At 37.0% G+C, this 12,814-nt stretch overlaps 1 protein-coding gene across 1 annotated transcript; it reads left to right on the top strand.

Annotated features, from left to right (window-relative positions):
* The first annotated feature begins 4,894 nt into the window (after window positions 1-4,894).
* Window positions 4,895-9,793, top strand: LOC120258967 (subtilisin-like protease). The gene is made up of 3 exons (XM_039266463.1): window positions 4,895-5,087; window positions 7,865-8,109; window positions 8,222-9,793. The coding sequence occupies exons 1-3, from the start codon at window positions 4,895-4,897 to the stop codon at window positions 9,791-9,793; spliced, it is 2,010 nt and encodes a 669-aa protein (XP_039122397.1).
* Window positions 9,794-12,814: the final 3,021 nt, after the last annotated feature.

Genomic DNA, 12,814 nt, shown 5'->3' with positions numbered 1-12,814 from the left:
TGAGCTCCGCAACCAAACAATTGGACGAGGAAGATGGACAAGATCCTGAAAAAATGACATTACATTGACTAGAAACACAGAAAAAACCAGCATTATAACCTTAAGAATTGGAGCCAGGAGAAGTGGCTAAGAAGAGAAATAGGCCATCAGCAGCCGAGAAATTACTCAACAAAGCCTCACCGACTGTAAAAATTTAATATGAGAATGAAAAATAGTTTTTAGCAAAACAAAGAGCATGAGTGAGTAGTTCTCCCAGAGATTAGAACGGTTATTCAAATATCGGATGACAACGAGCTTTCCAAATATGCCAAGCAACAAAGAAGAATCACGATTTAACATAACCATTACACCCGACTGTAAGCCAAAACCCATCAGAGAAACCACCAACAAAATTAATACAATGACCAATAAGCATCTCAATATGAACCCAAACACTTTGAGCAAAAGAGCAATTAAGGAAAAGATGGTCAATACTTTCCAGATGAATCCCACAGAGAGGACAGGGAGATCTAGGGCCAAGATTAATAGAGTATAAAAATTCAAAAGTCGACAGACGACGTTTAAATAACAGCCAGAGGAAATGTTTGACTCTAGGGGCCGTCCGAATGGACCAAAGCTTCTTCCACCCAATCCAAGGATCAGTAACAAACAGGTTCTTATTTAAAGTATGATACACATTAGAAGCAGTATTAAGCCTTGGGGCCACCGGATACCACACCCAAAGATTAGAAGAAGACAAATTGATAGAACCAAGGTTATCCATAATATCATGGGTATTATCACCAAAAAGAGTTCTTAATTTACAAAAGTCCCAGGAGGAACCACTGATGAAATCAGACAGGTTAAGATCATTCAAGTTAAGGTTGCAATTGAAAAAACCCGGTTTGAAAGCTAGCGGAACATCCCAACACCAAGGATAAAAAAGAACAGAGATACAACTTGGGTTAACATTTTTGATCCAGCAATGAGGTTTAAGGACTTTGGCAGAGTTACAAAGACCACGAAAGAAAGCCGAGCAATTAGATGGAATACAATCAGTCCAGAAATTGATTTTACCATATTTGAGATATAAGAGATCAACCCAAAAAGCCTCGCCATGATTAAGATACCTAAAAATATGTTTAGCCACAAGAGAATGTCTAATGATAGAAAGATTGCGAATCGACAGACCCCCTCAGATTTAAAATCAGTAATAGTATTCCAACCCACAGCGTGGATGCCCTTTCCATCACCACCCGAATGCCAGAAGAAAGTCCTAGCCAATTTAGAAATCTCAGAAAGAACAGTTTCAGGAATAGGATAAACAGATAAATAAAAACAAGGCATAGACAGAAGGGAGGAATTGATCATGATTAATTTAGCAGCTTTAGAGAGTTTAAATTGACACCAACATAAAGACATTAATCTTGGTGATAATTTTACCATAGGATCCTTTTTGGGTGAGCTACGACTCTCCAAACTTAGATGGTTTTGGGGGTCCTCATTCAGTGAGTCTCGTTGAAATATTTGACTCGAAAGAAACAATTACATTTTCAAAAGCATAACCTTATTTTTTTTTCTTGCGCTTATTTGCAAGATTAATCACACGCTAACTGCATGGATTAATGCAACTCTAGTGGCTAAAAATGCAAGCTGGAAGAAGTCCTCTAAATCAGTAGTTCAATTGTAAATAATAGGGCAGGGGAGAGTGCAATTTAAACTTATATATATATATATATATATATAAATTAAGTGGGAATTTTTTTAACTTTGGGGAGGCTTATATATATATATGAGGATCGATCCTCTATGCACGTTCACAGATTTTTAATCTGTGAACGTTGCTTTGGACCGTTGGATTTCGATCCAACGGTCAGACACTATTCAATGAACAGTGTTACTGTGCTTAAGAACAGTAGCACAGTGAAAAAGTGGGATGCACAGTAAAAACAAAATTAAAACTAATGAACTCATTAATCTAGGATTAACTCTCACTGTAGCTACAGGTTAGCATTACTGTAGCTCTCTGTGGACGTCTATGCACGTCCACAGAGAACCTTTTCTCTCTATATATATATATACATATATTAAGTATTCAACTTTTAGGCCCCCTCAAAAAGTCAACTACGGTTCAGCCCTCTACTCCTAATGATTAGACGAAATCCAGCTTTATTGGCACCAATTATTCTGAGCCCCCTCCACTAGCATTGATCTGGCTATTGGCACGCCTTGATTTGCTTGCTAGCAGCCGCTAGCTTCTTGATGTTCTCATTCAAGTTTTTTTGTCCTGTGTCCTTTCCATTTCTGGTGGATGCATGTTTTGTTCTTTGTGTTTGTTCCTAGTGTTTTAGTTCGCTTTTTGTTAATATCTTTGAGTATGGTATTTCTTTTATTTTTGTTTCTCCTTGTATTGGTTATCACATACCTGTTCTTCTCCTTTTAAAAAGAGTAGTGCTATTCATCCCGAAATAGTGTCCAGAACGCAACTCCAGGGCTCTAGGGTTACATTTTTTTTTTATAAACCCACCTCCGGGGTTGCATTCGGGACACTATTTTGGGAAATTATTTCGGGATGAATAGCATTGGGCTTAAAAAAATTAACATAAAATCCTAATCACCATCAATCCAAAAACCAAGTATCATCATTTTATAAATCCAAAAAAATTTTATCGCTACCATCACCATCCAAAACGTTATATCATAAAACAATATAGTAAACCGCATACAAGTAATAACTTTTAAAGGAAGAAATATGGCCGGTACAAACCAACACAAAAACTAATAAATTTGTAGTTCATTCACTGATAAAGTGGATAAACCACAAATTCATTAAACTAAAAAAGAGTACAAATGAACATAGAAAACCATAAAAAGAGAGTATAAGACATAGAACATTGAAGAAGTACAAATAAAAATGTCCACTCGGGAGTGGGAACTACAAAGGTACAATGAGAGGGGTGCCACTGGGGTAGTAAGTGTCTCCTCCCTACGACAAGATAAATTAAATGCAGGATACATGCTAGCCAATGGACGTATCGGGGTCAACATCGAGGGTTACGGGTGGAAGTCCACGAAACTAAGCTGCTCCTCTTCATCGCTACAAATGAGTTTTCCAATTTATATTTTTTTGACTTTTAGGAGTCGCATACACCCGGAAGAGGAACAAGTGACTAATTGTCAGAATCAAAACATCAAATGTTTTTAGAATTAAAAAAATGCAGTCATTTCTTTCAAGCCAAATTTGCTAAATAATTGCTTTTGCTAACAACGAATAAGGCAACCTATTAGCATGTCTAAGCCCTTTGAGCCAACCATCCCAAAGGTTAGCCATGGAATACGGCATCCTGTTGATTCCTAGAACCCTAGCGAAATGGTTCCAAATATTAGTTTCACCAGTAGTAATGAATAAAAAGATGATCTATAGTTTCAATTACACTATGACATAAGATACAAGTAGCTATTGGAAGTTTGTTGCACCCCCTAGCAACTAGGTTATTTAGGGTGAGAACTTTGTTATCCCAAACTAACCAGTTGAGAACACTAATTTTCATGGGACAAAGATTCTTTTAGAATGGTTGGCGTGATTTTTATACCGCCATCTCCCATCTATTAGGGAACACTGTAGAAGGACTGCATGAGACAAGTTTCCATTAGGGTGTCAATATCTAGCTACGACGTTTCTTCCTTGTCCTTTGGGGTTGTTTGGACTTTTTCCAAAATATCACTTAGTAGGGGTCCGACTCTAGGTTGGTTGATATGAAGAGGACCAACAAGTCTCTAATTGTTTCCATAGGGGATTCAACTATTGAGAACTCTAGTGACCCGTGTACATTGGAGCAAATTTCAATACTAGGTTCCAAGTAGGAGTGTTCTTTGAAGTAGTTCGAGCTTGCAGACCTTAGATCTACACCATGTTGGATCACTCAAGATATTCCATGACTATTTCACGAGGAGGCATTATTAAACTCCTTGAGATTAATGATTCCCCAATCTCCACGCTCACTTGGTTGACATGGGGATTTTCCAAATTAACTAACCAACACTTAGGCTTGATCTATGTCAGGGCCACACCAGAGGAAGTTTGTTTGAATGCATTCGATCGATTTGATGACCAATTTAGGTAATTTGAAGATGGACATCCAATAGGTTGGGAGAATAGACAAAACTGAATTAATTAGGGTAAGTTGACAACCAGTGGATAGGAAGCTTGATTTCCGGGTTGAGAGTCGTAATCTAATTTTAATAATGAGCTTCTCCTAGTCTTGTATGCTAGGTCCCCTCCATACAATTGGAACACCCAGACAAGTGAATGGAAGGAGGCTAGAAGAATAGTACAATGTTCTAGGCTCACCCTTTCCTAGAAAAGAAACTAAACTTTGTCAAGTAAAAGCATGCCTTATTGAAGTTGATTTTTAAACTTGAAATACCTTCAAACCGATATAAGATTAACTTGATGATCCCTAAGGTCCTCTCTTTCTCCCTCATCATCAAAATAAGGAGATCATTTGCATATTGCAAATAACAAAATCTCCCATGACTTCCTAGGACATCCCATAGAGCGCTTAGGAGAATAGGCATGTGTAAACATTGTGCTGAGGACATCAATCGCTAGGACAAACAGTAGTGGCCAAAGAGGGTTGCCTTGTCTGAGACCCTACTGTATTAAACATAAGCACTTGGCATCCCATTAACTAGGATTGTGGCTTTTGAAGTACCTAGCAAGCTTTTAATCCAACGCTTCCATTGTGTATAAAAACCTTTAGCAATTAGTAGGTCCATAAGCAAATCCCAGTCCACCATGTCAAAAGTTTTGATGAAATCCACTTTGACTATAGTACCCACAATGCCCCGCTTGTGGAGACTGAAAATTAATTCCTGTGTAGCAACCACATTGTCTACAATATACCGTTCCTTAATGAAAGCTGATTGGGATTTGTCTGCCAATTGGTCAATTACCTTTGCTAACTGGGTCGCTAGGATTGTAGAGATTATTTTGAGAAACGAGCTTATTAAGCTTATCGGTCTAAAATCACTAACGAAAGCTGAAGCCACGAGCATTCCTTCAAGGGAGCGGCCTGTTGCACCCTTCTTCCTTGCTGATCACAAAGGTTAAGGTAGGTATCCCGTATCCTCACTCCAACGTGAGGAGGATTTTTTCTTTCTGCTACTCTGCTGACATGTGAGGTCATTTGTGATGGAGAACTATGGGAACTGCCACCATGAATAAAACTAGGTGCTTCCTCTACAATCTCCTCATCTAACTCTTCAAACTTTGACAAAGAGTGATTTGGATTGATTGAGTTCCTACTGACATTGCCTTATGTGGATTGGATCCACCCTCCACTGAAGCCAGAGCAAGAGGCTCCTCTTGCTGAATGTCCTACGCCCAATCCTCCTCCACCTCTTTAGGAAAGATGATGCTCGGGTCAAGGAGAAGGAGTCTATCATATAAGTATCTATTTTTGGAACCAAAGCCCACACCCCTAAAAGGAAATGCCACGTAAATCCCGGCTAAAAAACAGATCCCCTAGGGTGGTTTGGAGGCATCTCTGAAAAGCCTGGTCTTGGACGCGAGCAGGCTTTTCTGAGTAAAATTGGGCCCATGGCATCTTGTGTTGGTAAGGCCAATGGCTCTAAAATTGAATGGCCTGGCTCATGGGAATGGCCCGGCGCATCAATGGTTAGATTGGACTCATCAAACCACTCATGTGGAATGTGTTCAACCATCTTGCGCTAGTGGGAATGAACATGAGCTTGGGTCCACTTCAATTCATCCACCTTCATCATAAAAAAAATAAAAATAAAAAATAATTAAAACATAAAAAAATAAAAAAAATCTTCACAGAATATTTCATCATAAAAATATTTAAAAACAAATATATATATCATAGCCTTATTTGAAGCAGCAGGCATCGGTCCGTAGAACCTATAAAAAAGAGATGGTTGTGGCGCGAAGTACTCTTGTGCACCTAGTTTTTGAATGAAGGCTTAGCGACAAGGCTTTAGCGGGAATCTGTTTTTAAAAAATTAAACTACTTAAATAAATAAATTTGATAATTTATTTTAAATTTTATTAATATTAATAAACACCGTCACTGATTTAAAAGGAGTTTATAATTTAAATATATTTAATTTTAATTAGAGTTCTCAAAGTGAAGGATAACAAGTTTTGAGATTCCTTGTATTAGAGGTTATTATTCTTTCCTTTTGGCTCTAACACTCCTACCAAAAACCAAAATTATTCCTTAAAAATAGGTTTATTTTATAAACATAACACAAACTATTATATATTAACATTAGAGATTAAACAATTATTTTTCATGAAAAAAATATTAAAAAAATAACAAATAAATTATATAAACCCTACCATCATCAAAACTTGTATATATAATATAAATAAAAATGAACACCATCTCCACAATCTATAGTTGATACTTCACTCTTCTCTTTTTGTCAGAGGTGGAGAGGTTAGAACTTAAAAACAATGTAGCTTGAGATGCTCAATTATGCTTGTGCAAATAAATTTTACTAATAAAAATACAAGTGTTCAAACCAAAATTCAACCAATGCCATGATTATCTGCAATTCTCTCATTCTAATTTTTCGATTACTGTCACCTCCACAATCAGTTCATGCTCTTTGGAGATTTTGAAGGCTCAAAGTCTCTTCTCATGTGAAAGATACGGTGGACCTCATTATTCGTGCTTTAATGTGGAACATTTGATTTAGAAAAGAAATGCACGCATTTTTAGGGGATACATACTTTGCATGTAGCTCTGTTTTTATGCAAATGTATACATATGTTTTCTACTTTGGTTGAATACGATGCTGGACAAAAAGAAACCAAGATTGGAGGATTCAAATTTGTATCTGCTAAAGCGTAGTCCGGACTTCTCGAATGACCAGCTAGGGATCCGATGAAGAAGACAAAAGATGAATAGTCAGTGTTTGTTTCAACTCTAACCTTTGGGTGGGTTAGGGGACTTGTTATTTTGTTTTGACCCTGTTTTCTTGTACTTTTATTTTTGCTCCACTTCTAAATGGATGTTGTTTTGGACTTTTTTCGATCAATACATGTGGTTTTATCTACTTTTTAATTCAACCAATGTAATAAATATGTTGAGACAATTTAATTTAACTGGATCAATCCATTAAATAAATTTATTAAATTATAAATATTTTTAATTTATTAAAATAATTATCACTGTTCAGTGATTGGATACCATCAATAGAAGTTAATATAATAATGCACAAAGAGCTTGTTTACATCATTCATTTAACTTCTGCATTATTTCAGACATACCTTCAAAATATATGTTAGCCAATTGAGCCAAGACCTTCTTTATGAATAGTTTATTTTAAAAAACACTCCATGATGGGAATGTCATAGTATATCTAGAATTAAAAATTAGGATCAATGGACACTATACAGAGAGAAGGGACATCATACATCATTCATTTCAGAATAATAGCAAGATAATATTGGTTTCATAGCATCCAAAGGCTATAAACATGTTCTAATGTTTAAAATAATTAGTGAGATCCTTCACTCAAGGCAATTATATATATGTGCCTAAGCTCAATTAGGTACCCTACGTAACTAGCAAAATAAATTATCACAATTCAGATGAGAGGCATTCCATAAAGGAAACTTCCCAAATTCCTTCAACGATGTGAAATCTTAAGCCATAGATAGATTGTCCATATATATATATATATATATATATATTGGAATATCATGACAGCATGAACCACTGTAAGACATCCCCATCTTGGCTATTTGATCTCTTCCATAAGTTCTTTCAAGCCACCATTCAAATGGGAGAGTTCAAGTCTGGCTTTGTTTCTTTCTTAGTTCTACTCTTCTTTCTGTCTTTTAACTCAGTTCTCTTGGTTCATGGCCAGCTATTGCCTATAGTTAGTGACTATGGAGAAAACACTAGCCAAATCCAAACCTACATTGTTCATGTTCTTAAGCCAGAGAGGTCAAATTTCTTGGGCGCTGAGGATTTAGAGAATTGGCACAAGTCCTTTTTGCCCAACACTACTCTAGACACAGGCGAGCCGCGGATGCTTTACTCATACAAAGAAGCAATTAGCGGGTTTGCAGCAAGATTAACACCCGAAGAAGTGAGAGGCATGGAGAAGATGAATGGATTTCTGCGTGCCAATCCAAGCAAGCGGCTTCAACTCCAAACAACATATACACATAACTTACTAAACTTGAGCACTTTATTTGGAGCTTGGTCCACAAGCAACTCATTTTTCGGTGAAGGGATCATCATCGGAGTGTTGGATACAGGTATTCACTTCCCTCATCCGTCCTTTGCAGATACAGGAATGCCACCACGGCCAAGAGGATGGAACGCAAGTTGTTACCTACCAAGACGGTCTTGCAATGGCAAAAGTCATTGGGGCACAATCTTTCAAACAAGGTAATACAACCATTCCGCCGACTGACATAGACCAGGGTCACGGTACACATGTCGCTGGCATTGCAGCAGGCAACTTCGTGGATAATGCAGAAGTCCTCGGCCAAGCTCCTGGAAGGGCTGCAGGGATGGCGCCAAAAGCATTTATATCAGTGTACAAGGTGTGTTGGAAAGATATAGGATGTGAATCAAGTGGTATCCTGGCAGGCATAGACAAAGCAATTCAAGATGGGGTGCATATCCTCCAAATGTCATTTGGGGCACGACCTCCTTACTTGCCCAACTCCTTTGACGATGATGAAGTTGCTGTTGCCACGTACTCAGCAATGCAGAAGGGGATCTTCCCATGCACAGCTGCTGGTAACAATGGCCCCGACTTGGAGACATTGAGTCATGCAGCTCCGTGGGATATGGTTGTTGGTGCGACCACGACAGATAGAAGAATAAGAGCAACTGTGACGCTCGGAAATGGGAAGCAATTCCATGGAGAAAGCGCTTATCAACCCAAAACAGTTACAAACAAGTTTCTTCCCCTTGTTTTTCCAGGTAGCAACGGACGTTCAGACCAACTGTCTTGCAAGAATAATTCATTAAATGGCTTCAATGTTAGAAATAAGATTGTGATGTGCTATGTTGGAGATATAGAGAATACTGAAAAAGGTGATTTCGTCAGGAATGCTGGAGGTGCAGGCATGATCCTCATGAACTTTGATGTCTTGGGGTTCACAACATCTTCAGAACCTCACCCTCTTCCAGTATCCCATGTGAGTGATAAGGACGCCATTCAAATTAGAGATTATTTTGCTACAAACTCTACACCAACAGCAAAAATCACCTTCGGTGGCACTATATTCGGTGTTCGCCCAGCTCCGGCATTAGCCTATTTCTCATCGAGAGGCCCGGCCAGGTATAATGGAAACATTGTGAAGCCAGATGTCACTGCACCAGGAGTGAATATTTTAGCTGCATGGCCAGTAGAAGTTGGGCCCTTCCCATCCGGCCTAAAAAGAAAGACATTCAACTTCTTGAGTGGCACATCCATGGCAACACCTCATGTTTCCGGAATTGTGGCTCTTATCATGAGCAAGTTAAAAAACGACAACAAACGTCAATGGTCAACATCAGAGATCCAATCAGCACTCATCACCACAGCCAACACATTCGACTTAGATGGAAGACCAATCTTTGATGAAGCAACTTTGAACAACAGTGCCAACATTCTCCAAAGGGGAGCAGGGCAAGTCAATGTCACGAATGCCATGGATCCAGGTCTTCTCATAACATCGAAAACGGATGATTATGTCGCCTATCTTTGTGGAATCTTTTTAATAGCAGCCAGACAGTGCAAATCTTCACCAAAAAAACAATACCCAGTGTACTAGATCCATCTCTGGTGACCAACTTAATTATGCTTCAATAGGTGTACAGATGAGATCAAGATTAGCGAGAACCACTATTAGCCGAACAGTGACTAATGTGGGTGATGCTAGGAAATCTACAATGCTAAGATCATAGAACCACCATTTGTGAAAATCTACCTTTCTCAATACAGACTTAGCTTCACCCGACTAGAACAGCAAATTACATATAGTATCACATTCACCATGAATGGCACTCATCCAGGCTCTGGAGTCATTGGACAAGGAGAGTTGTCATGGGTGTCCAGCAAGCACACTGTCACAAGTCCCATCTACATTGCATTCTAAAACCAATAAATGAAGTAATCACACCATGTAATAAGCTTGCATGAGCTAGTTGTACGTGTTGCCTTGCTAAAATTTCCAAGTGAAAATAATGTCTTCATAATAATGGAATATGAGACACTAATATGTACTTTGCATTTAGTTCGCTTACTATTGGTCCTATTGATGGACTGATGTTATTGAAATGGAGAAAAAATAGGACAATACATGCATACACACTAGTATTATTTTCAGGATTTCATCCATTGCTAAGGACCAACATAACTAAACTCGGGGAAATCAATATCAATTATCTAAACCAATAATAACATCAAACCAACCTCTGCTCAAGTCCACACAATTGTTAAACCTAAGTTTAGCCCCTACATGACTTCAATGACTAAAACCTTAGACAGTTATACTATAATCAACAAACAAGAAGTGATTTTTGTAAAAAGCTGTAACCCCATCTTGTGATGGATAACATGTCTTGCTAGTTAGGGAAATAATGACGAAACCATCTTCCCAAATGCCATGATCAAGAAGCACCAACATCTAACCTCATTTCATCATTTGCATCCATTGATTAATAATTATATACCTTGAGATATATTTATTCTTCTTTATCATTGGAGAGAAAAGCAGGTTTTGAGAGGTGAGCAATGAAATAGTCTACTTCCATCTTGGATTACAAGTTCTCAAATTTCTCTCTGACTAACAAAATGGGTTTCATTCAATTCATTTTTCTTAGCAACTGATCTTTCTTCATTGCAGAGAAATCTCAGAAGTCACAATTAATGCATGAAGTATTATTCTGAACATCCAGATAAGCTCTCAATGCATCAAATTTGTCTCAAACAAACAAAATGCATTTCTTTCAATTCATTTTTCAGCAACTCATGTTCTTTAATTGCAGAGAAATTTCATATCTAGTGCATGAAGTATTATTCTAGCCATCCAGATGAACTCTCAATGCATTATGATTATTACTACTTCATGTGCAGCTTAACTTCTCAATTGAACAGCAATCGAAAACCTTCAAATGCTAATTGACACAATGATTAATACCACTTCAACAAGAAGCTCAATCTCCCTCGCAATCCTAATTTTGCAGCAAGATAGGAACAAGATTAAATGAAATTCATGATAAACAAACAAACAAACAAACTCGAGAAATTACGAGGAAAAGAAAGACCAAAGATTAAATCATAAAATTCTGATTTGATTGTCACCTGAAATCCATAAACTATCCAAGTGAAGGGATGGAGGAGAGTGGCGACAGCGCCGCCTTTGTCAACGGAAATCCGCTAGAGAATGGAGTGGAAAAGCATCATGTATGGATCATCCCGGTCATTGTAGGAGGAGAAGAGAGGGACAAAGGCGGGGGCTGGTCTGAGAATGAGCTCATTTCGAATTATTGTTTTTAATTCCCATTATTTTTTCCCTATAAATAAATAAATATATAAACAAAAAAAATATTAGAATGTGAACATTATTATAAAAAAAATAATAACAAATATGGTTAATTTAATTTTTTTTTTCTTTTTTAAAAAGAATGTAAACATTGTTGTGTTTTTCACATAGATATAATTGTAGTCTTGTAAAACTAATGCATTTTTTTATGAATAAACAAATATATATTATCATCATCAATACTAAAATATACTAAAATATACTAAAATATAAGATGTATAAAAGCATATCTACTAAAAATCCGCTGATATTTTAATGTGAAAAATGATTAAAATAGAGAGCCTCATGCTAAAAATGATTTTTTTCCTTTCTCGTATCTTTGCCTAGCAAGAGCTTTAAACTGCCATGTCATCACCTTAAGAGGAAAAAAACATCAATCCTCGCATCAATAACCACATCACTTATACATTAATTGCCACAAATGTAAAAAAATATCTCAATTTCACTATAAAAAAACAGGTATCAAATTAAATATTATAAAAATACAAGAATAAAAATGAACATTAGATAGAAAATTATAGTGAAAGAAATGATAGCCCCATTGTAAAAGTGGTTAGTTTGGAAAGTTCAATTCTGACGCAAAAGTGATATTGGGTCCTCTATTATGGGTGCAAATTTGTAACCCAAACCTTATATCGCCAGATAAGGGTATATGGGTTGGAAGATCAATTCTTGGCCCGTGCACACGCCCTTACCTGCGTTTGTCACATTTGCCTTAAAAAAAATTATGAGTTAAATTTCTTTTTAATAGTCAAATTGAATTTTGAAGAAAAAATTATCTAGAAACATAAAAAATAATTTTTATAAAATATAAATAAATTAACATGAATATTTTACAAAGGCAGTGTTGTTTCAAGGAATTTTTATTATTGTTTTTTTGATAAAAGCAACAAGCGCTCTTAGTCAAGGGATATGTAGTTATGAAGGTGCACTTATTACGGTGCTTTACAGATCTTCTAAAGATAAACCCTGATCATGCAACTCTGAAAGGGATGGAAAGTGCTCCTCAAACAAACTTCCCACAGAAGATTCTGCACATTGTGATTTGAGGGGCTTGAAATCCAGACTCCTCAAACCCAATGCAAGATGGGTACTGTTGGGCTATGTCGGGTTCCTAATATCTCTTATTGTTTAATCATGTTTCAGAGGAAAAAAACAAGAACAGAAAAACTTTTTGGAAGATGACATACCTCAATATGATTAGTGTAAAGTTAATGCAAGTTGCAATCACCTCAAACAAGCATACTA

Source organism: Dioscorea cayenensis, chromosome 1 (genome assembly GCF_009730915.1).
Source record: "Dioscorea cayenensis subsp. rotundata cultivar TDr96_F1 chromosome 1, TDr96_F1_v2_PseudoChromosome.rev07_lg8_w22 25.fasta, whole genome shotgun sequence".
In the NCBI taxonomy this organism is placed as follows: Eukaryota; Viridiplantae; Streptophyta; class Magnoliopsida; order Dioscoreales; family Dioscoreaceae; genus Dioscorea; species Dioscorea cayenensis.
Note: the sequence above shows the minus strand (reverse complement) of the source record. Positions and strands in the feature narration are given on the sequence as shown.

Excerpts from the sequence above, each read along its gene's own strand:
- LOC120258967 (XM_039266463.1), top strand. The coding sequence starts at position 4,895 with ATGAAAGCTGATTGGGATTTGTCTGCCAATTGGTCAATTACCTTTGCT. Across the intron at positions 5,088-7,864 it reads CTTCCTTGCTGATCACAAAG|TTCTCTTGGTTCATGGCCAG; the intron begins GTTAAGGTAGGT and ends CTTTTAACTCAG. Across the intron at positions 8,110-8,221 it reads CAAGATTAACACCCGAAGAA|CTTGGTCCACAAGCAACTCA; the intron begins GTGAGAGGCATG and ends CTTTATTTGGAG.